At 52.8% G+C, this 24790-nt stretch overlaps 2 protein-coding genes across 13 annotated transcripts in view; one reads left to right on the top strand and one right to left on the bottom strand.

The window, feature by feature from the left end:
- The window catches only part of Hps4 (HPS4 biogenesis of lysosomal organelles complex 3 subunit 2), a 36808-nt gene extending 35459 nt beyond the window's left edge, over positions 1-1349 (top strand). For all 8 annotated transcript variants that reach the window (XM_021162814.2, XM_029477208.1, XM_029477214.1 and 5 more), the window contains one exon: positions 871-1349. In XM_021162814.2, the coding sequence (XP_021018473.1) occupies positions 871-1042 (172 nt within the window). In that variant the 3' untranslated portion in view covers positions 1043-1349. The remainder of the gene's footprint in view (positions 1-870) is intronic.
- Positions 1350-7219: 5870 nt separating this feature from the next.
- On the bottom strand, positions 7220-17830 carry Asphd2 (aspartate beta-hydroxylase domain containing 2). 5 transcript variants are annotated; one of them, XM_029477022.1, is made up of 7 exons: positions 17742-17830; positions 16794-17006; positions 16469-16592; positions 16088-16191; positions 14163-15260; positions 9711-9824; positions 7220-8769 (listed from the first exon to the last, which is right to left on the bottom strand). In XM_029477022.1, the coding sequence occupies exons 5-7, from the start codon at positions 14968-14970 to the stop codon at positions 8660-8662; spliced, it is 1032 nt and encodes a 343-aa protein (XP_029332882.1). In that variant the 5' UTR covers positions 14971-15260; positions 16088-16191; positions 16469-16592; positions 16794-17006; positions 17742-17830; the 3' UTR covers positions 7220-8659. The 5 variants fall into 5 exon arrangements, with proteins under 5 accessions (XP_029332882.1, XP_029332881.1, XP_029332883.1 ...); XM_029477021.1 differs by lacking the exon at positions 16088-16191; XM_029477023.1 differs by lacking the exons at positions 16088-16191; positions 16469-16592.
- Between the last annotated feature and the right edge of the window lie 6960 nt (positions 17831-24790).

Consider the following 24790-nt stretch of genomic DNA (forward strand, 5'->3'; position numbering starts at 1 on the left):
TGTGTACATATGTTAGCATGTGCACCACAGTATGAAGGTCATAGGACAACTTGCGGGAGTCGGGGCCCTTCTACTATCATGAGGGCTTCAGGGGTGGGGCTGAGGTTGTCAAGCATCCCTCTGGCCCCATGTTGTGGATTTTTAAAGGCATTCTTATAAACTTTACGGGATTGGTGGCATATTCATGGGGTAAGATAACCCCTTTTCTCCCCAAATCTCCCCTTTAGGGTATTCTGCAAGTTTTAGGGAAAGAGCACAGGGGTGTGGGGGGATCTAATCTGCAGTGCAAATGATACTGGTATGGGGGATGCAGACCCTTAGGTAGTGTATGCGTGTGTGGCATGGGACAGTGAGTGCCCTCTGTCCCAGTGTCTGAGCAGTGTGGCTTCAAAGACACGGTACAGATGAGCAGCATCCTGTCAGGAGCTCTGCTACCAAGATGCAGCTGGGGTTTCCTTGGTTACCCAACACCTACCTTCTTGAATCCCCATCACAGGTCCTCCTCTGTGCAGCACACCATCCCTCTGTCAGCCTGTGGGCCCAGGCTTCCTGCTCTCTGACAAGCCCCAGGCTCCTTGGCTGGTGGGTGGGACAGTCCCTCCTGCTGAGAGGAGTGAAGGGCAGGAGCAGGGCTCTGGCTCTGCTGCAGTGGTTGTGTTGACAGAGCCTCAGGGTTCATTTGCTCAGTAACTGTGTCTTCAGAACCTGGCTGCAGCCACCTCAGACCCAGAGATGAAAAGACAGGACAGCTGTTCCCTGGGCCTGAAGGTCAAATCGATAGTCAGAGCCACGGCAGGCATTAGGGGTGTTGGGGTGGCCAGCCAGGGCCCACAGGCCCCCTGAACTGTTGTCCTGTTTCCTCCCCAACAGGAACGCCTCCACAGCTGTGTACGCCTGCAGCAGCCCAGCCCAGGAGACCTACTTCCAGCAGTTGGCACCCACTGCCCGCAGCTCTGGCTTCCCGAACCCTCAGGATTGCGCCTTCAGCCTCGCGGGCAAAGCCAAGCAGAAGCTGCTGAAGCACGGGGTAAACCTGCTGTGAGCTGGGTGCAGCCTGTGTGTCACGGGGGCTGTGGAGCGGCCCCTCTGGACCGTGTCCCCAATGCTAACAGTTGAGCGGGCCCTTGCTCCTCAGTAGCAGCTGCATGAACTGAGTGGGCTCAGGTTCTGTCCTGTGGAAGTGCCTTGAGGGCGGTGCAGAGCAGGCTGCAGACTCAGGAATGCAGCGGCAGGAATCTCTGCTGACCGTTTACTTGAGATACCCATGGTGCTTTGTAACCTTATGGTGCCGAGTTCCAGGTTTATGAAGCAGATTCCCAAAGGCTCAAAAATAAAATGACCAAAGTGAGTTCTGAGTGATCAGCTAGCATTTATTTCTGCGACAGAGTGAAGGTCACTGTGGACACTTGACATGGAGTGTGCCCGTGCACACAGACCTATACCCTGAACTCACCTCAGCACCAATCCCACCAGCCTGCTGTGCAGGGAGTGTCTGTAATATGTTGTTGAGGCTGTGCATGATGACAAGATGTGATTTCTTTTTCCATATTCCCTGGCCTCATTGGTACAGAACTCATGGATCTGTAGGGCTGGCTGTATGTTTTCCCCATGGACTGACTGTACACACCAGTGTGTCTGTCTGCAGAGACATAAGCCACAGTGACCTCCAGTCTCTTCCTCTCCCTAAGGACCCCTCCCCCCGCTCCCCACCTCCAGAGGTTGGTCAGAGGTTGATCTCCCTGCCAGGAGGATCCTGCTTCCAGCCAGGCACGGGCATATTGATCTCCGCCCCTGATCAGTTCTTCTGGAAAGAAACTCACTCCAAGTTTGTTGCCAGCTCTCAAGAAACCTCATGATGAATTTCCAGCTTGTTCTGACAAGGGCTGCTCTGCACAGCACACTCTCCCATCTGCTAACTGGCGCTAAGTCCTGGTGCTTACCTTGGTGAGCAGACAGCTTATGGTATGTTGCAACTTGGGTATGTTGCAACTTGGGACTCATGAGAGCAGAGGCACGGAATTTTCCTGTTCCGTGGTGGTACTAACTACCTGTGTTTGAGGATCCTTCCAAAAAGCTATTTCAAGGAATGCCACCAGGCCGGGCGTCCCCCTGCCCCTGTGTGACACAGAGATGCCTGTAGACTATACCCTCTCCCATCTACCTTGGCAGGGCTACTTTGAACCCAGCCATGTTTTCCACTCAAAACAGCGCATTCTAAGAACTAGCGCTGTGGGCAGCTGAGTGCCTCCCATTAGCTGGTTCTTTGCCAGTTGTAACGATATGGGGTGTGGCCTGAGCACCATTGGGTGAGAAGACCCAGGAGCTTTTCTGTAAATCAGGAACACAGTCCCTCTGTAGCATGGACATTTCCAGTGTGTGTGTGTGTGTGTGTGTGACATTTTTGTGGAGGACATATATGTTCTGTCACTCCCCACCTTTTTCCTTTGAGACAGTCTTACCAACCTGGCTGCTGAGTGCCAGAGTCGCAGGCGTGTGCATGTGGGTTGGTGAGCTCTTTATGTGGTGCTGGGATCAGAACCTGGGTCCTCACGCTTGCGTCATGCGCTTGCTCTCATCTGCTTAGCCATCCAGGTGTTCCACAACTGTAATCCCAGCTCTGAGGCGAGGCAGGAAGACACATGTTCAGAGATGCTGGCACTACTGTGTGAGCTCACTGCCAGCCATGGTTTTTTACTGAGGCCATACCTCAGAATAGGAAAGGACTGAAGGTTTAGCTCTGAGGTCAGGCTCTGGCCTCAGCTACCAGTAACAGACCTCCCTTGGCCTGTTATTTGGGGAGAGTGGACACACAGCCCGATAGGAAGGCCCCCTGAGGAACTGTAGCCTCAGCCAGCAGCCTGTGAACCTTGCTGGGAGTGGATCTGCCTGTCCCTGTCAGGCTCCAGATAGCTCTGCCAGCCGCTGCAGGTGAAGCTGGTGTGTTGAGGTGAAGGATACACTCAAGGGTTCTTCCCTGGACTCCACTAGAAGTCCCCTCTCCCACAGTGGCTTCTACCCACAGTGCCCCAGAGATCCAACTGCCTCCTGCCCCGCCTCAGTGCCCCCTGCTTGTGCAGCCTCTTTAAGAGGTTGTCACAGAAGGCCATGGCTCTGTTCTTTGCCTTCAATGGTGGGTCAGGATCTCAGGTAGGAGGAATTCCTTGGTCCTAGGATGCCTCTCTGGGGTGTGCATGGGTAATGTTGGGAGGTTATTCATGTAAAGACTCCTCCCTCCCCATTCCTGATCACAGCCAGATGGACAGATTTCCTGTTAGCTGAAGCAGAGAACTGCTTGCCATTGACAGTGATGATGATGATTTTATGGCTTTATGTGTAAGCTGTTTGCCACTTACACCAAAAAGAACCTCGGGAGTTACTCCCCTCAGGTCTGTAGAGCCCCTCACATCTGACCCCAGGGCTAACACAGGAATTGAGGTCCTGAACTGAGGCAGGCAGATGTTCGTCATGCTCTGTCGTGGGAGCATGACAGATACTGCTCCTGCAGTCTCTGCAAGCAGTGACTGACCTAGAGGCTCTGGGAAAGAGCATCCACCCCCTGCTTCCTGCTCCAGCGTCCTAGGTGCCTGGCCTTATGGGATGGTTGCATAGCCCCAAGCCCACATCTTCAAAATTACCCTCTAAAAGTGGGATGTTCCCACAGACCAGCCTGTGGCAGACTCTCACTGTACTGGGTGAGCACCAGGCCCTCCAAGGCAGTGCTGGAGGCAGTGTCTTCAGGAGAGCTCTATCCTCAGCTTCATAATCCACACACCATCCACAGCAGGAACAACAGGAGGATAGATAGAGGTTACCAAGCCTTTCTGGGGCCATTCCTTGCCCCACTCTGAACTGTGAGACCCACATTCCCAGGAGAGATTCATCTGTCCGTCATTCCCACTGGGGAAACGACCTGGGCTGCCTGGGAAACAATCCAGTCACATCACTTCCAAGTGGCATGTGTGCAAACAGTCCTGTAGTGCCTGTGTTGTCCAGGCAGGCCCTGAGTGCTGTCCTTGGTGCTTCTGAGACAAGGGGGAAGCCAGTCGTCACTGGGTTCCAGGAAGCGGTGAAGGGGCCTAGATGGACTCCTGCCCTCCAGAGCTGTAAAGGGGAACTGTGGACATCCAAGCCAACGTGCAGTCATGTCACAGGTGATGCAGGTTTCTGCTACACCTACGCATCTGCAGTCGGGATGCTGAGTGTGAAGAGGGGCTAGGTAGCTCGTGGGAGAGGCAGGCCTGGTGAGGATGCTGAGGTGCCAGTCTATTAAGGGAGCCTCAGCATGAGAGGCTCTGCCTGTCCTTGGCTGGAAGGTCACCACTTCTGGGTGGGTGGGATGCAGGGAGAGCAACGGTGTTGGGCTTCTCAAAGGCTGTGGCTGGCTGTCGCTGGGGGAGGACCTGTGGCCCACAGCTCAGAGAGGATGCACCGTAAGTGGATGGACCTGGTAGTAGACAAAGGAACCAGTCTAGATAGATGACAGGTCCCCCCCCCCACCCCATCTTGAGGTGCAGCTCAGGGGAGTCATACCCTGGGACACTCACAGTCCACATCTGCCTTCTGCCCAGTACACACACCTTCTCCCAGTCCTCAACGGCTGGCTCCCGTGAGGAGAGTAGCACCCCACCCCCACCCCCACCCCCCATCCTCTGTGAGGAGAGAACTGCCCTGTGTTCCTCCTGTGTGTCTTTGAATTCTGGCAGGAGGTGGCTTGAGAACTGCTGAGTGGCTGTCCCTCTCTGTCCCACCTCCCCACAGCCAGGCCCAACATGCCAAGGTAATGGCTCAGAGCTCTGGCCAGAGACCCATGGAGGCACTGCATCCACCCCGCTCCCCAGCTGCCAAGCTGGTGCCAGCATCAGCCTGGGCTCCCGTTACAGCACTTATCACCAGGGACAGCTAGAAGATGTTATCGCATCTTGTGTCTCTCCATCCCCCCATCACCACTCCCGTTCAGCTTGCTCAGTGTCTTTGTCCTCTTGCTAAAACCTAGAAGATGCTGACCCTCCCGGCACCCCAGAAAAGGGCATTCTGGAAGTGTCTAGGGCATCAGCTGTTTGGGGCCCTCAGTACCAAGGGTCCGTGTCTACACCTTAGGAGATCGGCAGAGCACAGGCTCCAGCATGACATCCAAATCTGAACCGGAGAGTCCCTGTGGTGTAGCTCTCCTTGTGACTTAGGCTGCCTCTGGATGGCTACATTGTATCACATCACAGGAAGCTATGCAAGTCTTTGCTGAGGAGAAAAACAAAGGGCAGGCACCCCAGCATAGCTGCATTATGGAGTGTTCTCTCTCTCTCTCTCTCTCTCTTGCTCTCTTGCTCGCTCTGTGTTTTCACTCTGATGGTGTGGCTCAGTGGTAGAGCCCCTCCCTAGAAGCTGGAGGGCTGTAAGGGGGGTAGGATCAGTGGAAGAGCACTGGCCTAGGATGTGCTAGCAAGGGACTAGGAGGTAGCTGAATGAAAAACTGGCTGCCCAGATTCCTATCAGTGGGTGTAACTCAACAGTAATGTTTGCCCAGCATGCATGCAGCGCTGGCTTCCATCCCCAGCCATGCAGCAAACCAAAGAAAAACCCCCACCATGAACTTGGGGGTCAGCTCCCATGTGGAAAGTGGGTTTAGGGAGAGAGGTAGGAGAGAGGTGACCAGAAGTCACCTGGGAATGTGTAGGGAAGTGACCGGTCCCATATGTACACCTCCTGCCACCTAGCACCGCAGTCAGCTTGAGTGTGTCCACGGCCATCTGTCAGCAGCTCTACGTGGCCTCATTTCTGTCCCTGTTTGCTGTGTTTACATCTGGTGAGCAGCAGTCGGCTGAGGAGTAAATGTCGGGGAAGCCGGCAGGCAGTGGTGCCTGCAGCAGAGTGGGGGAGCCTTAGGAAAGCCTCAGCCCCTAGCCTACTCGCATTAACGGGCTTGTGTGTGTGTGTGTACCCGCACAGGCCCTCTCGTCCTCGGAATGCTGACATCATACCGCCTGATGGAAAAGCCAGGCTAAGCTTATGAAGCAAGCAGGAGACCCATGCCAAGGACAAGACTGAGTGGGTTGGGACTCCCTGGTGGCTCAGGACAGAAAGCACCACTAAAACTTGGCTCCGGAATCAGTGCAGACTGGAGTGCCCATGGAGCCTAACGATCAACAGGCAGGTCTGGCTTCAAGCAGGGCTGCAGGGCTGCATCAGGATGTGGATAGACTCCACAAGTGGGGCCGGCCAGCCTCCTGTGGTTCCAGAATGGGCTTCTTAGCTGTCTCTTGCTCAGTGGTCCCAGCATAAGGACTTGGGTGCTGCACCCAACCCTGACTTAACAGGATGGAAATTCAGGAGACTGGTTGGATGGACAGGGTCAGGAGTCCAGCCCTCAAGTTGAGATTTGCCAGACCTGAAACCCATGGGCTTACAGTGAGCTGATAGGGTTCTATGTGAGGCTGGCTCATTGCTAGCATGTGCAAGACCCCAAGTTTCATCCCCAGCACTGCAAACAAACACAAGCAGCCTGGGGCCCTGGAGTCTGTCCCTCCGTCCCTTCTTGGTGATCTGTGGCTTTGCTATGCAGAGGGAACCCACACCTGCCCAGTACTTGTTTGTTCTGTGACAGGTCCTATCTGCAGGGAACCAACTGAGACCAGGAGAGGGGACATGGCTTTCCAGTAGTGAGTGGCAGGGGAGTGAACTCCAAGGAGCTGAGCCTGTGTCCGCCTTTCCTGAAGACATTTTTTTCTTCAGGAAAATGTAAGAATTTGTAATTCTTTTTTTGTTTGTTTTTTGAGACAAGGTTTCTCTGTGTAGCCCTGGCTGTCCTGGAACTCACTCTGTAGATCAGGCTGGCCTTGAACTCAGAAATCCACCTGCCTCTGCCTCCCTCTGCTGGGATTAAAGGCATGCGCCACCACTACCAGGCTGTTCTTCTTACAATACAAATATTGTCCATTTTAACATTTGAGCTGACTTAAAATCACAGAGACCTGCTTCCTGATCCTACCCATGTTTCCATACCGTACCTGGTGGGCATGGAACCCAGGACCTCAGGCCCGCTAGGCCAGTGCTCCACTCTGAGCTACATCCTGCTCCTCTCTGTTAGGATAGCCATTTGTCCTCACCCACTGTTGACCATGGCCTCAACCATCTCTGGGATGCCACTCAGGAACCAAAAGCCACAGTCCCACACCAGCCCATCAGTTCTCGCTGCCTTCTCTCACAAGCTACTTGACCACATCACTTGTCAGCAAAGCTCTTTATTTACTCCCTGTCCTTGGTGTGTGGTGGGGACAGTCAGGATAGGTGTGGATCATGCACTTCAGGGGACTCTGCTGAGACCCTGAGTGCAAAAACTCCGAAGCCTGATGCTTCCATCCTCAACTCTGAGCAGAGAAATGTTCTGGGTGCTTCCCCCCACCCCACCCCCATTGTGGACTGACATCATCAAATTACCTTCTAGAGGTGACTGGTTTTGCATTTGGACCTAACATCAAACTTATACCAAAAGCTGTCCACTCTGTCCTGCTCTGGACCATGCCCACAGGGCCACCACTCCCAGCATATCCCTGAGAGTGCCTGGCTGACTGCACTTTCCCATCAGCTGGACCCAGGGCCTCTGGCTGGCCTTCACTTTGGGAAAAGAACTGTGTGTGTGTCTTCTCTGGTGACTGAAGAGTCAGTGCCATGTCTGTGGATCTGGAATCTGGAGCTGTCTCTGGTGACACCACACCCATGGGCTCCGGTCATCGGGTTGAAAGACATGGCGATAACCCTTGGCTGTCTCTGAGTCTAGCATGTGAAGGTTTGCACACAGATATAATCAATGTCAACCCTTAGGTAACAGACTGCAAAGCATGATGGACAGGCACTACGGTCACATGGTCGGTGGCAGAGATTCAGCCCAGCATGCTTCCTGCCAATCTTGTGGACTCGAAACCACAGCGGCAGCGTCTGTCAGGCCGGGCTCGGCAGTAGGCAGTGAGCTAAGTGGATCCCTGTTCTGTGGCTGACCTGAGAGCCCTCACTAGCCTTCGGCTCTGGAGGAAGCTGTGGTTAAAGAAAAGGCCCAGGTCGCCACCAGCTGGGCTCTGATAGATTTTGGGGTCTATCAGCAATAATGACGGATGCCCTGGGCCCTGACTTACACACCACCCCGAGGGTGTCTGGTAAGCCCATAATGAAACCAACCAGATGTACAGGCAGGGCAGGCTGCAGGCTGTTTCCTGCTCTGGGACAGTGAAGGGTCCTTGGAACCCCAGCATCAGAGGCCAAGCTGTCTGGCTCAATGGCTTCTGGTCTGGGGAGTTTGTTTTGTTTTTGTTTGTTTGTTTTTGCTCTCTCTTGAGACAGCTACAGAAATTTAGGATGATTACATTTAGACAAAACAGCCATTTGGTTACTCTATTCCAGAACACGGAGAGGACACCAGGTAGCAAAGTGACACGGACAGGAGAGGCACAGAGCCTCTGGTCACAGCCAAAGGGACACACTAGTAGGCCAGAAGTCCCAGCAATTAGCTGGAAGGGGAAAGAAACCTAGGAAGTTCCCAGTCACCAAAGGAAAGACGCCCCACAGTGGCAGGAAGCCATTCATGCCTCCAGCATGGATCAGGGCACAGTCAGGGTGGGCAATCCCACAGTCCACCCATCCACTCAGCCTGGCTCCAGCCTAGGCAATGTCCTCATCGTCCCGGAGCAAAGATGAAATCCAGGGCCTGACGTTCAGCAGCTGCCACGTTGGGGTGCCAGAGGTCTACCATGAAGACCACCCGTGGGCCATCCTCAGCGGAACCTGGGGAGGAGGAGCGTCAGGGGGTCAGGTTAACCCTGGCACAACTCAATGTGGCCTAAGCTGTAGGGCCAGCGAGCATGGGAAGACCACCCCTTCCCATAGGGTGAATGTTCATATGTTCATGAGGCCTCCCATGCCTTGGAGCAAGGTAAGTGAAGGAAACTGTGGTGGTTTGAAAATGCTTGGCCCAGGGAGTGGCACTATTTAAAGGTGTGGCCTTGTTGGAGTGGGTGTGGCCCTTCTGGAGTGGGTGTGGCCTTGTTGGAGTGGGAGTGGCTGTTAGGGGAGGCGTGGCCCTGTTGGAGTAGGTGTGGCCTTGTTGGAGGAGATATGACCCTGTTGGAGTAGGTGTGGCCCTGTTGGAGTAGGTGTGGCTTTGTTGGAGTAGATGTGGCCCTGTTGGAGTAGGTGTGGCCTTGTTGAAGTAGATGTGGCCTTATTGGAGTAGGTGTGGCCTTGTTGGAGTAGCTGTGGCCCTGTTGGAGTGGGTGTGGCCTTGTGGGAGTGGGTGTGGCCTTGTTGGAGTAGGTGTGTCACTGTGAGAGTGGGCTCTAAGACCCTACTCCTAGCTGCCTGGAAGCCAGTCTTCTTCTAGTGTCATTCAGGTGAAGATGTAGAACTCTCAGCTCCTCCTGTACCATGCCCACCTGGACGAAGGCTAGTGAGACTGTCAGAGTAGACACAATCTGGATGCTGTTCTCCCAATCCACAGAGCATCTGACACTGAGAGTGAGCCTGGTGATGATGGCCGTTAGGTCATGATGGCTGACGTTGACTGTCACCTTAATACCCACGTGGAGACACTACTGTACATGGGAAGGTGACACGGGAGCCTTGGGACTTCCTGGTAAATTTTGTCTGGTACTCTAAACTTTCTTTTTAAAATGTCTAATAACTACAAGGCAAGCAGGTGAGCAAGCTCCGGGGGAGGCCACGCCTACCTTCATGGAACGCAGTGTGCAGGAACGAGTCATCAAAGAGTAAGCATCGGCCTTCTGCCCAGCACTGGGGCTCGCCCCCCACCACCAGCTCGCAGCCATTGGGAGTCTTCAAACCTTGGGAAAAAAACCACAAGATTGAGGGTGAAGATGGCCAGGTTTCAAGGTTGCTAGACGATGGAGCTGGGCTGCTCTGGGGAGCACACACAAGCTTCAGTCTTCCACACACTCCCCTGGAGTCCACACTGTGCATCATCTGGGACCACCCTGAGACTAAGATTAGCCTGAGGTGATGGTGCTAGGGATCCTTGGGAAATAGAGGGTGCCACTCCCACTGTGCTGGGCAACTTCTGTCAACCTGACACACTAGCTAGAGTCATCTGAAGGGAGGGAGCCTCATTTGAGAAAATGCCTCCTTAAGATCCATGCGTAGAACATTCCCTTAATTAAGGCTTGACGTGGTAGCACCATTGTGGATGGGGCCAGCACACTGAGGGTGGGGCCATCCCTGGGCAGATGGTCCTGGGTTCTATAAGAAAGCAGGCTGAGCAAGCCATGAGGAGCAAGCCTGTAAGCAGCACACCTCCATGGCCTCTGCATCAGCTCCTGCCTCCAGGTTCCTGCCCTGCTTGAGTTCCTGTCCTGACTTCTTTCAGTGATGAATAGCAATGTAGAAGTGTAAGCCAAATAAACCCTTTCCTCCCAGAGTTGCTTTTTTGCTCATCACAGGAATAGTAACCCTGACTAAGACACCCACCTAGCAACCGCCACAGCCTCAGCCTCACAGGGCTCTCCACCTTGGATCTCCAGCCTCAGAGCCATGAGAAGTACATCTCTGGGCGTTATTTTGTTTGTGCAGCGGGGCTGGATGGGGTGGGGTGGGGGGAGTCTCACTGTGTTGCCCAGGCTAGCCTTGAACTCTCAAATTCTCCTAACTGAGTGTCCTGAGTACAGGCACCACCACGCAGCTGTTTCTGTTCTTTCTGAACTTAAAACTCTGTGTCAGTAGTGTGTGGGGTGTGCAGATGCCACATGTGAGCAAGCACTTAAGGACTACTTAACACGAGGTGATTCTGTCCTTCCTCTGTGGGCTCCAGGGCTTGTAGGGCAAGTACCTCACCCACTGAGCCATCTCCCCAGCCCCTTTCTGTTCAACGAGAGCCACCACCACATGGGACTGTCCCCACAGCCCAACAGACAGGTCAGTCTTTTTAGGGACAGGGGACTGGTAAGGCTGGGTTGGCTGCCACCAAGGTCCTTAACAAAATTCCTTTGCTGGTTCCATCTGGTTTGTGTCCTAGACCCATTTGCTTACGTTAATAGCTGGAGGTTCTCATGATGTCAAAAACTCTTGATACCTGGGACCCATGGAAATCCAGGGATGCTGAGTTCAAAACCGGCTTCATCCATGGAAAGGTTTTTGCAGGGTTTTGTTTGTTTGTTTGTTTGTGTTTGTTTTTTGAGACAGGGTTTCTCTGTGTAGCCCTGACTGTCCTGGAACTCACTCTGTAGACCAGGCTGGCCTCGAACTCAGAAATCTGCCTGCCTGCCTCTGCCTCAAGAATCCTGGGGTAAAGGTGTGCGCCANACCACGCCCGGCTTTTGTTTGTTTGTTTGTTTGTTTGTTTTTTAAAGGACAATTTTCTGCTGCATCCAAGGGGCATCAGAGACCCATTGAAGGGCTCTGCTGAGACCCCAAGTGCAAAGGCTCCAAAGCCTGATGCTTCCCTCCCCAACTCTGAGCAGAGAAATGTTCTGGGTGTTTTCCTTCCCCTCCATTGTGGAATGGCATCATCAAATTACCTTCTAGAGGTGGCTGGTTCCTTCAAGTTACTAGATGGCCTGAGGGCATGATCAAGACTACAGGGTGTGTACAGGGTGTGTACAAGCACGAACAGGCGTCATATATGGCATGTGCACATCCAATATGAACACTGTAGTCCAAGCCCAGACGTCCTGCTCCCAGAGCCTGCCTACTCAACAACCTGGATCACTACCACATCAACTCCAAGGCCTTCCCCTCCTCCGCATCCCAAAGCCTTTGAACAGCACGGTAGCTGAGGCTGCAGTTCAGTGCTTCGGTGCTCGCCCAGCATGCGGGAGACTCGGGTTCATCCCAGTGCCGTGTAAATCAAAAGCTCCCACAAAGCAACACCTTTCAAAAGAACATCTTTACTCCCATTGCCAACAGCCAGCCCCAGAGCTGCAGCCTGGCCTGAGTCGGCGTTGGCTCCCGCCTGGTCTGTCCTACCTGATCCCTCCAGCTCTGTTTACAACCAGAGTTTTATTAACCAAAGCCATCATGTGGATCAGAGTCTCCCTGGTAGTAGTGATGGCCTCCACCTGCCAAGAACTCCGCATGCACACTTACTTAGGCTCCAAGGCCTGACCCTGGAGGATGGGTGAGGGACTGATTCCAGACCTGCTAGCCTCTAGATCCTCGGTTCCACTGTTTCCTGGGGCAGAGCTTGTGCCTTACACAGCATCGTGTAGTCGTGAGAGTCACTGACACACTCAGGGCGAGACTGTCAGGCACTATGCCAGATGTCCACTTAGTGAGTCATGTCCCCAAACTTCTCCACAGCACCGGTGCTGGGAGTCCATTTTGCAGAGAGGCAATGGAAACTCAGACCCTGCCCAGGGCCCCCAGCTACCCACGGATATAGACTCCAGCTCTGAGCTTCCACCCTGTCCTGCCTGCCTGTCATAACCCCTCTGCAGCAGCCACCACCCTCTGACATGGTTGCTTCTCAGCACCCACGTCTCCTCACCCAGAAAGCAGAGGGAGCAGAACTGCTGGGCAGAGAGGGGGTGGGGGGCTTAGCAACTGGCACAGGCTCCCTGCAAAACACACTAGGGAACCCCACCACAGCCTGCACAGGACACTCATCCTCTGCTTCCCCCACCTTCTGAAGCCATCCAGCGCCGCCTCTTACAGCTGCCGCCTAGCTCAGCATGCTGTGCTCCGGCGCATTCTCCAGTGAGGCCGTGCATGGCCCCTGTCGCTAGCTTTCTTCACCAGGAAGAAGGTGCCATGCACTTGTGAAAGTCTGCTTCCTTGCTCATAGCTCTGGTGACCACTCTGAGACACACCCAAGGGAGAGCTTCTGCCACCGGATCTCTGGCCTCACTTTCTATTGGGGAAATGGAAGCTCAGAGAGGGGCCAGGCGGTAGGAGGTGGTCAGGGGGCAGCCTGCTCAGTGTAGCACAGCTGGCTCACAGCTAGGCTAGGTATCGAGGCAGCTCAACTTGAGACTCAATCTCCATACCACGCACACAGTGCGCAAGACTCCTGAGGTTTGAATAGAGGGACCAGAATCCTGGGCACCATTTATCCATGTGACTCAGAAAGTTTAAATATCTCTCAGCTTCCTGGTTAGCATCAGGGACCTCGGTCATTACCAGAAGCCCCGTGGGGTCTGTGTCAGCCACCACAGAGTACAGCAACCACCAGACATACCTGGATATACAAACTTAAGTCAAGTGCTTTAGGTCAGCTGTTGTACTGACCACAGCTCAAGCCCTAGGCAGCCACACATGGCCAGCAGCTCGTGTTAATGGACAGGAAAGACTAAGAACACTGTTATCACTTCCCCCTCCTCCTGCCAGAGGCTAGGGTTAGGTTGGTGTGAGGTCCTATGGCAGAGAGTATGCATGATGTCCAGGCTCCATCTCCAAAACCATAGGAGAATGAACCAAAGTTTGAGAGGATACAAAGAAAAACAAGGTTCACATTCTGCTCTAACCCTTACTTACAGACCACCCCCAAGAAAACGTTCTTTTGTTTTTTGTTTTTTTTGTTTTTTTCGAGACAGGGTTTCTCTGTGTAGCCCTGACTGTCCTGGAACTCACTCTGTAGACCAGGCTGGCCTCAAACTCAGAAATCCGCCTGCCTCTGCCTCCCAAGTGCTGGGATTAACGGCGTGGGCCACCACTGCCTGGCCAAAAAAAAAAAAAAAATTTCCTAGGGTTGGGGATATGGCTCAGTGTTGTAAAGTGCTTTTCATACAACCACGAGAACCTGACTTGAAGATCTGGCATGTGAACCGGCTAGCCACTGCAGCACACACTGTGGTCACAGGGCTAGGGAGTCAGTGACAGAGAGATAGAGGCCCACTGGGCTTGAGATCAGCTAGTTAAACCTAACCAGTGAGCGCCAGGTCCCACTGAAAGTCTATCAAAACACAGTAGCCAGCTCCCGAGGAACAGTACTCAAGGCTGACCTCTGGCCTCAGCACATGCATGCACACAAGTACACACAAATAGTGCAGGCTAGCCCTTCAAGCCTTGACCCTTCTGCCTCAGCCTCTTAAGTGTCTGGACTGCAGGCGTGAGCAGCCACCGCACCCAGCTGAATGCCTTCGGTATTTGATCAAAGCACCCAAGAGGCAAAGACACCTTTTAACTCAAGGCTTCTGTGACTGTGCATGCTGGGACTCCGCCCCTCCACATACCTAGGTGGCATCGGATGCGGATGTTTGTGGGTCCATAGTGCTCCGTGATCACAGTCCCAGGACTCAGCACTGAGATGCAGGCGTTCCCGAAAACATTGTTCCCAATACAGGTCCGGAGGCTGCCGAGCAAGCGGTAAGTCCGCGGGCACTTCCTGCAGTTCCTGGGGACACAAACGCCCTGGCTGACAAAGTCAAAGGTGAACCATTCCCCACTGGGGGTGCTGTTCACTTTCCACCCTTGAGGGAGGCTGCAGTTAGAGAAGGCTTTGTAGAGAGTCTCGAACTCGCAGAGGATGGCCTGGAAGTTCCGCTCCAATAGCTCCACGTCGTGCTTCTGGGCGTCCCGGGAGAAGTAGGGCGTCGTGGGGAGGTCAGGCAGGAAGAAGACCTCGGGCTTCTGGATGGAGGGCTGGCTGCTGAGGTAGCGGCCCTGCTCCCGGATGCCCTTGTGGATGCGGCCCATGCCGGACCACGAGTACCGCTTGGCGTATTCCTGCAGGTTGTGGTAGAGCTTCTGGTTGAGGCCTTCGTGGTGTGTGCAGCGCGCACACTCCGGTGACTGGCAGTACATGGACCCATTCTGCAGCCCGTTGGCATCCACGCCCTGCAGGAGGGAGTTGACGGACACGTGGGGGCGGGGCTGCTCGCGGCCCACGTGGTAACAGTACCACACAAACAGGACGAGCAGGCAGGCCACGGTGATGACGGCTGTGCCGTCGCAGTCCCGCACGGACTGGATACCGGTGGCAATGCAGTCCCTCAGGCCATCCAGAGACCAGCTCCAGGCCACCAACCACTCCAGCCACATTTTGAGGGACTTAGTGCTTGAGGCAAGCTGGCTCAGATGGTCAGTCCTCTGGGCATCTCCAGGGCACCCACGGCATGCAGGTTAGCAGGAGGCAGAAGGAGCGGCGGCAGCAGGGGGAGGCATGGCTGCCACTGTCCCTCGGTTCCTGCCAAGGGCTCCATTGATGAACAGTGAGGCCTGCCAACTGGGCCCACTAGGAAAAGTCACCGCAGTGGGGTGGAGGGCGCTGCCTTATGTCCCATTAGCAAATGCAATCAGTCACCGTGAAAGGGTTTTCATGACGTCCAAACCTGGGATGGAGACCAGAGAGCAGCAACGTGAATGTTATGGACTAGAAAAGGCCTAAGAGTTCCAGGAAGATGGAGATCCAGCCTCAAACAGCAGAGGGCTATCACATTCCCCCTCCTCTTCCCAAGCAATCTGTAAGTTGGGCTAATATCATTGTCAGAAAAGCAAGCGAGTGCCCTGAAGTGACCTCTGTGGCAGGGGCAGGGCTCTTTCTGCCACTCAGCTGCGAGGTGACCTAGTGGCCTTGGCCCACAGGGTTATGGAAGGGAAAGCCTTCCAAGCCCCTGATTCAGTTTCTCACCTCTGAGAGCAGTTGGCGTTGCTTTGCCAGCCATCCTGCTTTGGGACGTGGATCCCAAATTACTGTAAACACGATGCAAGCCTGATTGTGCCCTCTAAGAGCGTCCCCCAGTTTCTCTACAATGCTCCATTTCCCAAAGTGGTGCAAACAGTCAGGTCTATGTTCTCCTGAAAGTACTCCATCACCTGGGGGAGCACCACTGGGAGCACTTCAGTGCTCCTCCCTCCTCTCCTTGGAGAGAAAGGAGACAAGAACAAGACATGTCCCCCATCGCCTGGACCAGCCAGGTCTTGGAAGTCAGCAGCATAGCAGAGAAGTTACACACCCTAACTAGACACAGGCTAGACCAGATAGATGTGCACACCTGCCTCTGCAGGGCACTTCCACTCTCAAAGGTCCAGTGTTTTCATCTATCAGCTGGCTGGGGATAATGTCACAATAAATCCACAATGTGTGATCAACAGGCAAATCAAAGGTGGAGGGCGTCCCAAGGCTCCCACCCCAAGCAGAAGGCAAAACTGAAACAACCTGACTCAGAATGATGTCCACTCCTGGAGTCAAGGAAAACTGCTGGTGCTCACGCCTCACCTACTGGCACCATCCCGGTGTCGGCTGAATAAAGCATCACTTGACTATAATGTTTAGGAAGTCAAAAACACACACACTGAATATTCATGGAACTCTTAGGCTTCTAGGAAAAGTACAGGAACAGGGAGAGGAGAAGTCAGCTTCTTCTCGAGATGCTGAGCCGGTGTTAAGCTTAACACCCACCCTCCTCCATGGGTGATACCATCAGCCCAGACTGTTTCCTCTTTAGGAAAAAGGGGAAAAGCCCCAGAAAGGTGCCTTTTTTGGCACCTGCTCTTTGAGAAAGCCCAGGGTTCCCAAGATTCTATGTGAGACTCTCACCTGGTGGTCATAGACTCTGAGGAAACTGTAACTCCAAAACTGCTTTCATCAGCCAGGTTTCCTCGGATGTCCTGAGCCCCAGTCGGTGGTAATAACTGACTCAAGAAACCGAGTTCTCACCAACCTGCTCATGTCAAAAGCAGATGGATAGGAGACCTTTCCAATGCCAGCCCTTCCCCTCCTCAGAACAGCCTTGCTTGCTCAGGACAAAGCAAACAAGAGCCCTCCCTTAGACAGAGCAGTAAACATTCAGCAAGGAGAGAATCTAACCTCTCCACATGACCAAATCCAGACCTAAGAGAAGGAGCTGGGACCTGCCACTCACTTGAGTTCCAGGAGGCTGGCGGCCCCTTCGCCCAGGGAGGGACACACAAGTCCAGAGCTGATTTGTGACAAGAGAACAAACTCTGGTTTTGGTAGTGTATGGCATCAGGACAATAGGTAGACACACACACTTCTGGCTCTCTTCACAGATCGGTTCCCACCAGGAACGGGCATCATGCAGCCCCGCACCTCAGATCTCAAAGATCAGCTGGCTCTGGGGAATAAAGGACAAATTCAAGTCCGATCAAAGATAACTTCTGATGTGAGGAATGCCTGGGGAGACAGTCTCCACTTGACCCAGTTAACCCGGATCAGATGACCAGCTCAGGAGGCTTTCTGATGACAAAGAGACCGGGTCACCCTGAGGTGAAGCCAGGCGACCCCGAACCCCCCCCCCCACACACACACACCGGGCGCGCAAGGTGCAGCACACCACAGGAGAGGATAGGGGGTGGCTGTGTTGCTTGCTATCCTCTCTACCAGGGGGCGCAGAGAACTGTCCGGAGACAAGCCCTCCCCTCTAGGGACCTTCCTCCTCACGGTCTCCCGCCAGTGTCACAGGCCCCGAAGAGAGTACGACAGGAGAGAGGTCAGAAAGATGCGTTAACGCAGGTAGTCAGGGGAAGAGATGGTGAGGTGAGGGTTATCTGGAAAAGTGGGAAGGAGGTTTAGGGCGCGTGACAATTCTCGGGACAGGGAGGTGGGTCAAAGTGGGTGATGCTGAGGAGGATGGGGGATCAGGGGAAAAGGCAAAGGAGAAAGCTGGAAAGAGAGAAAGAGGGGGAGGAGAAAAGGTGGGGGTGATGCTGCGCTGCGCGGTCCAGCCCGAGAGGCACTCAGCACGCAGCCGGTGCTAGGCGACCGCGGGCCCTGGGCCGGCCCGGGATGCAGGCGCGGGCGCCCTTAGCATCGTCCTCCTCTGCCCCGCAGCCCTGGAGACCCCGCTTACCTGCGCGGGCGGCTGCGGGGAACCGGGCGACGCCACTGCCCCAGGGACGCGGCCGCCCCCTGCCGCGCCCGCAGCCGCCGCCCGGCCGGAGCCGCGAGCCCCGCCGAGCCGGTGCCGCCCGCGCTGCGCTCCGCCACCCCGAGGACCACAACTCCCACAATGCCGCGCGCGCCTGGCGGCGGGGAGGGGGCGGCGGGGCGGGACCCCCGGCGCGTGCATCTGCCGCGCGTACCCGCGGGGGGCTCCGCGCGTCCCGCCCCACCGCGCATCGGGTGCGCGCATCAGGTCCGGGGGCTTCGCCTATCAGTCGCCTTTGTTCCTCCCTCCCTCCTGCATCCCCTGCGCTCGGTCCTCCCTCCGGCATCTCCTCCCCTTGGTGTCCTTCCCCTCGCCCCTCTTGCCTGTGATGAATCCCACACACACTTCTGAGGCCCCGCGGACACGTGGGATGAAATTGCAAATGGAACAGCCTGGAAGATCCGCGGCTCCGGGCCCCGCCTGGGCGCTGCTGACTGGAGCTGTTGCAGACCTGGCGCCTGCCCACAGGGAGGCCCAGTCTAGCTAGCCACGGCCAGTTCTGCCTAGTTCACTGGAGGGAAAGGGGCTGTTCAGCCTGGCCTAGGGACACCGCGCTGCGAGCGCCCAGGGAAGCGTGGGCTCCTTGGAACAGTGCATGGGCGTTCTGGGAGCGTGGGGTGGGATGCCAGCCCACAGCCCATCTGTGTCTGTCCTCGAACCTACTGCTTCCAATCCCAGCATGCATCTCTGTCCTGGCCTAGAATCCTCATTTTTGTCCAGGATTCACCTCGGGTCTATCCCAGAAGCCCCCTGCCCTTCACCCAAGCTCGCACTTCTACAGTTGGTGATAGAGAACCCACCTGCCTCACCCAGGACCCCTGTTTCCTGACTCAGAACCCACTCCATGCCCTGGAGTCCCCATCTTGTTACAATTCCAGGAGTAGAATAGCATCCTCCCCCCCCCCCACACTTTTTATTTTAATACAGTGACTCAAAACGCGTCATTGGTTCAACAGGTTCTTTTGCGGGGACGCCACCAAGACACCTGACAGAAACCAATGGAGGTGGAAAAGCTCATCTGGGCTCACAGGTCAAAAGTTTTCAGTCCGTTATGGCAGAAAACGCATGGAGGGATGCTACACTTGTAAGTGTGTGATCTAGGCTCGAGAAATTGGGGCAAAACCAGGGTCAGTCTGTCCTTCAAAACCCACCTCTCCCGCCTACTTCCTGCAACCAGACCCACCTCCCGTTGTAAACTCCAGGGCCTCCACAATCGGTGCCATAGGCCGAGAACAAATGATCAGACCATGAGTATGTCTTACATAGATTGAAAGCCTGTAAAATGCACTAAGGACGGGTGCCGATCCCGGGCTGACGACGGAGGGCTGAAGGCACCCCTGCTCCTTCTGAGTAACTGCTCTGAGTGGCTAGAGAAAGCATGGAGCTCGTGTCCTGCTTCACATTTAGCAAGTTGCCCAAATTTAGCCTCATCCACGGCCCTTATGCATAAAGAACACCGTCTTTCACACGGTCTTCCGTATGCGTTCCATTCCCGGACTACACCATCTGCAGTGCATTATGAATTAATCCTGTCGACGAGCCTTGTAATTATCTGTGACCACTGTGATTACAGGGTTCAGTGTTTGTTAAGCGTGTTTATTTGTTCGGTGGCCAGATTACAGACACGGCTCTGCTAACCTCTCTGGCCATTTCAGTTTTTTTAAATTGCTGAGAGTCTCAGAAGATGATAATCACTCCAATCTCTGTCGGCCTTAGTAGGTGAGTTCTGCCAGAAAAGAGTGTCCAGGACTTGCAGAGGGGACTCTGGGTGAGAGCACACACTGCCACTATGCTACCAGAAGGGCAGAGACTAGGACTCGGTGAGTCTAAATTGCCTGCCTTTAGCCCAGCTGCCATGGTACTCTCCTCCCTCTTGTCTTGTTGAGGGCGGCCATTGCAGCCCACTGCAGGCTGCACACCCCATCATTACACCACCGTATGAGCTTGCAGGCCACCCAACTTCTTCTTTCTTCAGATGCTGTGTGTGTGGTGTGTATGTGTGTGCGTGTGTGCATTTGTGTATTGTATATGTGTTTATGTATGTGTGTGTATGTATGTGTATATGCATTTGTGTATTGTATCTGTGTGCATGTATGTGTGTATGTGTATATGTGTGCATGTATGTGTGTATGTGTATATATGTGTGCATGTATGTGTATATGCGTACATGTATGTGTGTATGTGTGGTGTGTGTATGTGTGATGTGTATATGAATATGTGTGCATGTATGTGTGTAGTGTATGTATGTGTGGTGTGTTTAAATGTGTGTGTAGTATGTATGTGTATGGGGTGTGCATGTGCATGTGTGTGTAAAGGACTTGGAATGGAGAGCACTGCATTTCCCACAGTGTCTAAGTAAACTTGCTTTTAGATAGAGTTTTGCTCTGTAGCCCAGGCTACAGCTCAGGCTGTCAGGCATGGATGGTGGCACAAGCTCTTATGCCCTAAGCCATCTCACCTGTCCTACTGACGGTTTAAAATGTGGCCATACATAGACAGAAAACAATTTTGGCAAAATTCAACACCTAAAACCTCAGAGCAAAGTAGAAGTGAAAAAAAATGACGGTGAGCATGTGTGTGTGTGCATGCCTGAGCATGCATGTGTGCATGTGTGTTCATGTGTGCACATGTGTGTGGGTAAGTGCATGCCTGAGTGTGCATGTATGTGTGTGAGTGCATGCCTGAGAGTACATGAGTGCATGTGTGTGTGTGTGCATGTGTGCATGCATGTGTGTGTGCCTGCGTGCGTGAAGAGAGAGACCCGGGTCCCAGCATAACGTATTTTTCTGATAGTGGCTGGAAGTTAGGAAAGTTTAACATCCCTTGATCTGGATGCCTTTTCAAAGTAGGGTATATGTTCATGAACTTTTCTTGCATTTTTTACATAGAAAAAAAAATCAAGGCAGTGAGCTTTCAAAGAGAGAAAAACAAAATTCACCAAGAGAAAAAATGGCAGCACAAGTCAGAGACAAAATGCATCAGTCTAGAAAGATCTTCAAAGTGTCATGTCTGTAATTGCATGAGACTGAGACAGGAGGATTGCCACAGGTTTAAGGTTAGCCTATAATATATAGCTGAGTTAGAACAAATTTTGTATTGGTGTGTACTGCAGTGTAAAGAATAAAATATGTAGTAATATTAATAACAAGAATATTGTGTGAGACTGATCAATACAAATTCAGACTGTTAGTTATTGCTAAGCAATAAGAGAGGCAGAGGTAGCATATTTGGGGTGCAAGGGCTGAGGAGGCAGCTCACCAAATGTCTGCCTACTATACAAGCATGATCTGAGTTCAGATCCCCAGAGGTCACATGGGAGCCTAGGCATGGCTGTGTGTGAGCCTGTGAACTCAGTGTTGCAGGGACAGAGACAAGAGTATCACTGGGGCTCTCTGGCAATCAGCCTAAATGCAGCTTCAGAGGGAGACCCTGCCTCAAGGTAGAGAGACTCCTCTGCCCTTCATGATAGTGCACACACATGTATTCACATATGTGCACACCCACACACCCACATGTACACATACATGCATGTACATATGTACATACAGGCACACATATATGCATGTGTACACATGCTCACATATGCACATATGTACAGATACATATACACATGCGCGCACACACACACATTCACACATGCACTCTTAAAAAGTATCAAAGCCAAGGCAGGAGAAATGGCTCAATGGTTAAAAGTACTGGCTGTACCTGCAGAGGACCTGGATCCAATTCCCAACACCCACATGGCAGCTCACTTGTAACTTCAGTTCCAGGGGATCTGACACCCTCTTTTGGCCTCCACGGGTACCAAGCATGCATGTGGTGCACATACATACATGGAGGTAAACATCCGTACACATAAATAGCTACAACTTTTAAAAGTTTTTAAAAATACCAAATTCATGAAGCAAAATGTTAAGATTTGATAAAGTTGAGCCGTGATGTGGTTTCTTTGATTTTTCTCTCTGAATGGTTGAAATATCACCATTAATGAAGAACATTAAACCTGACTAGGGAGAGTGAGTGTCTGAAACTTTGGGTTGTGGTTTTCTAATGTGATGTGAGTGATCTGAAGCACAGGAGTAGTCATTTTAGTATAGTTCAACTTGGGGTCATAGGTTCGACTTTGGGGGGTTCTATGGATTTCCTCTGAGGAGCTGCTTTCAGTTGGCTTTATTTTCCATTGTGTGTTTGTGTGCATATTTATGTGTGTGTGTGTGTGTGTGTGTGTCTATGTGACGGTTAATGTTACCATCCACTTGACAGGATTTGGAGTCTTCTGGGAGACATACTCAAGCAAGTCCGAGAGGGTTTTCAGATATATTTAACCGAGGAAGGAAGAGTTCTGGGGCACCATGGCAGATTGCAGTCCCTGAGATAGATATCTGGTCACGAGACTGCCCCAGATGAATGGGAACCTCCACGCTGGGAACCACAGAGCCCAGCATTCTAGGAGATGAGTTTGCAACTCTCCAAATAGGTCTTGCACTGGATGGTGGCGTTCATCTGGTTGGCATGGACACCCAGGGCATTCCGTCCAGAAAACAGAGCCTCAAGCAGGTGTTCCAAAATGAACACGTTCCAAGAACTGTCAAAATCACCCCACATTAATCCAATCACATGCTGCTGACATCCATTTAGCATTTGAACTTCCTGCTTATGGCTTAAATGGTGGGGCCAGACACGCTGCAGCCAGGACCTGCTTCCAGATGCTGGGATAACTGAGTTATCCAGAACCTCTCTGCAAATCCTGTTTGTTTTGGCCACTGCCTGTCACTGGGCCAGCCCGCCTCGCTACCTCGTTACTCTTACTGGGTCACTGTGTTACCGTCTGAATGTGGAGAGCCCAGACTTGGTTCCAAGCTGATAGAGCTGCTTAGAGGATAGTGAAATCTTTAGGAGGATGTCCTTGTTGGAGTCAGCCTTGAGGTTTGCAGTGCAGACCCTCCCGCCGCCCCGCCACCCCATCTGCTGTTTTCTATCTCCCTGAGTTATAAGGAGGTGAGGAGCCCCAGTCACATACCCCTGGCGCCTGAGCTGTTTGTCACCACACCTTCCCTGATGAGCCACGTCTGCATTCTGCCACACTGATAACAAAATTAAACAGTGTGATCTGGTCCTTCTGTGTCCCTAAGGTGCCTTGGACCAGCTTTGGGCAAGTGGCGTGTGGTGATGTATGGGTTCTTGAGGTGGTGGAGTTAAAAGGGGGTGGGGCTTTGCTGGGAGAAACAGAACATGACCAGGTCCCTGTGGTTGGTTGATGGCCTCAAAAGGGATTAATGTAGGTCTCTGGGTAAATCATGTTAGTTTCCGTGAGAGCAGAGTGTTATAAAAAGAACAAGCCTGGCCCCTAAATCTTTCTGACTTTCTACGTTGCCCTGTAATGTAGTACCTCCTTCTTGTTCACATTCCCACAACGGCACACACTTTGATGAAAGTCCAGGGTCTGTCAGAAGTCAGACACAAAGGGGGCTGCTCAATCAGGCACTCTCAGCTTTCAAAACAGAGACCCACATCCTTTCTTCTTTATACAGTATTCAACTTCAGGCATTTTGTTATAACAACGTCAAATTGATTAGCAGGTTAGGCACGAAGGATACAAGTGCACGATCCTAACGTCTCCTACGTGAGGGAAACAAAGATGGGTTCAAGTCTAAAACAATGAGAATCAGCCTGGAGCTGAACCCGATGTAGGATTCACTCTTGTCTTGATGACACACTTTGTCCCCACGAGAACGTCTTATGGGAGCAGACTGGAGCCGAATACAGGCTTCTGTTTGTACACCCAGCTAGGATGATATTGACATTATTGGAGTTGGACTGGGGAGTTTCCCTCAGTTGTCGAAGTGCTAGTGTGAAGACCCAAGTTTGACCCCAGAACCTCCCTTAAAAAAGAAACAAGCAGATCCAAGGGTAGAGGCATGTGACTATGATCACGTGGGGAAATGAAGACAGACACCCTGGACAGCCAGTCTAGCCTAACCAGCAAGCTCCAGACACTCTCAAAAAAAAAAAAAAAAAAAAAAGGCAGACAGCTCCTGAAGAAAGGCAGCCTAGGTTGCCCATGGCTTCCATATACACATGCATCCCATGCCCCGCCCCATATACAAACATGCACCAAACATAGGTAAATTATTGATAGCCAGTGACTAGATGTACCAGGCACCAAACTGGATGTTGGCTGTACAAATGAAGAACAGCTATGTCTATAGGCTGACCAGTATTTGGCTCCAGCCGGAGTAACAAGAAGTAATAGAGGAACCTGGTTTTTTAATTTATTCATTGTTTTGAGACAGGGTCTCTCTATGTAACCGTGACTGGCTTGGAGCTCGCTGTATAGATCAGGATGGCTTTGAACTTACAGAATTTCACTTGGCAGCCTCGGGGCTTAGATTGAAGGTGTGCTCCATACCAGGCACACTCACAGGCTTTCCAAAGGGGACAGGCTCGCTCTGGTCCTCAGCCCACCTTCCCCTACCCCTGCAGAAGAGGATTCTACTTCTAAACTCTGGAAAGCTCCCTGGGGTAGCCTCTAGGGCTCCACTACTCACTAAGCACACCAGACACACAGCATCAATGGAATGTAGGCCAGCACCGTGGAACCCAGCACCAGGGGGCCTGTAATGTAGTCTTCAGAGAGATTTTCAAAGAAATCAGTGTTTAGAAAAACACCTCTTGTCTTAGCTCCATTTCTATTGCTGGGATCAAACAGCTAACAGAAGCAATTTTCTGGAGAAATGATTTATTTTGGCTCACAGGTCCGGGCTACAGTCCATCATGGGAGGGGCCGAGATGACAGGATTGTGAAGCAGACACTCAGATCACATCTACAAGGAAAAGCAAGGAACAAGAGAGCATGGCACACACCTTTAATTCCCGTACTTGGAAGGCAGTGGCAGGAAGATCTCTGTGAGTTCAAGACTAGCCTGGTCTACAAAGCAAGTTCCAGGGCTACATGGAGAAACCCTGTCTAG

Source organism: Mus caroli, chromosome 5 (assembly GCF_900094665.2).
Source record: "Mus caroli chromosome 5, CAROLI_EIJ_v1.1, whole genome shotgun sequence".
Classification (NCBI taxonomy): domain Eukaryota; kingdom Metazoa; phylum Chordata; class Mammalia; order Rodentia; family Muridae; genus Mus; species Mus caroli.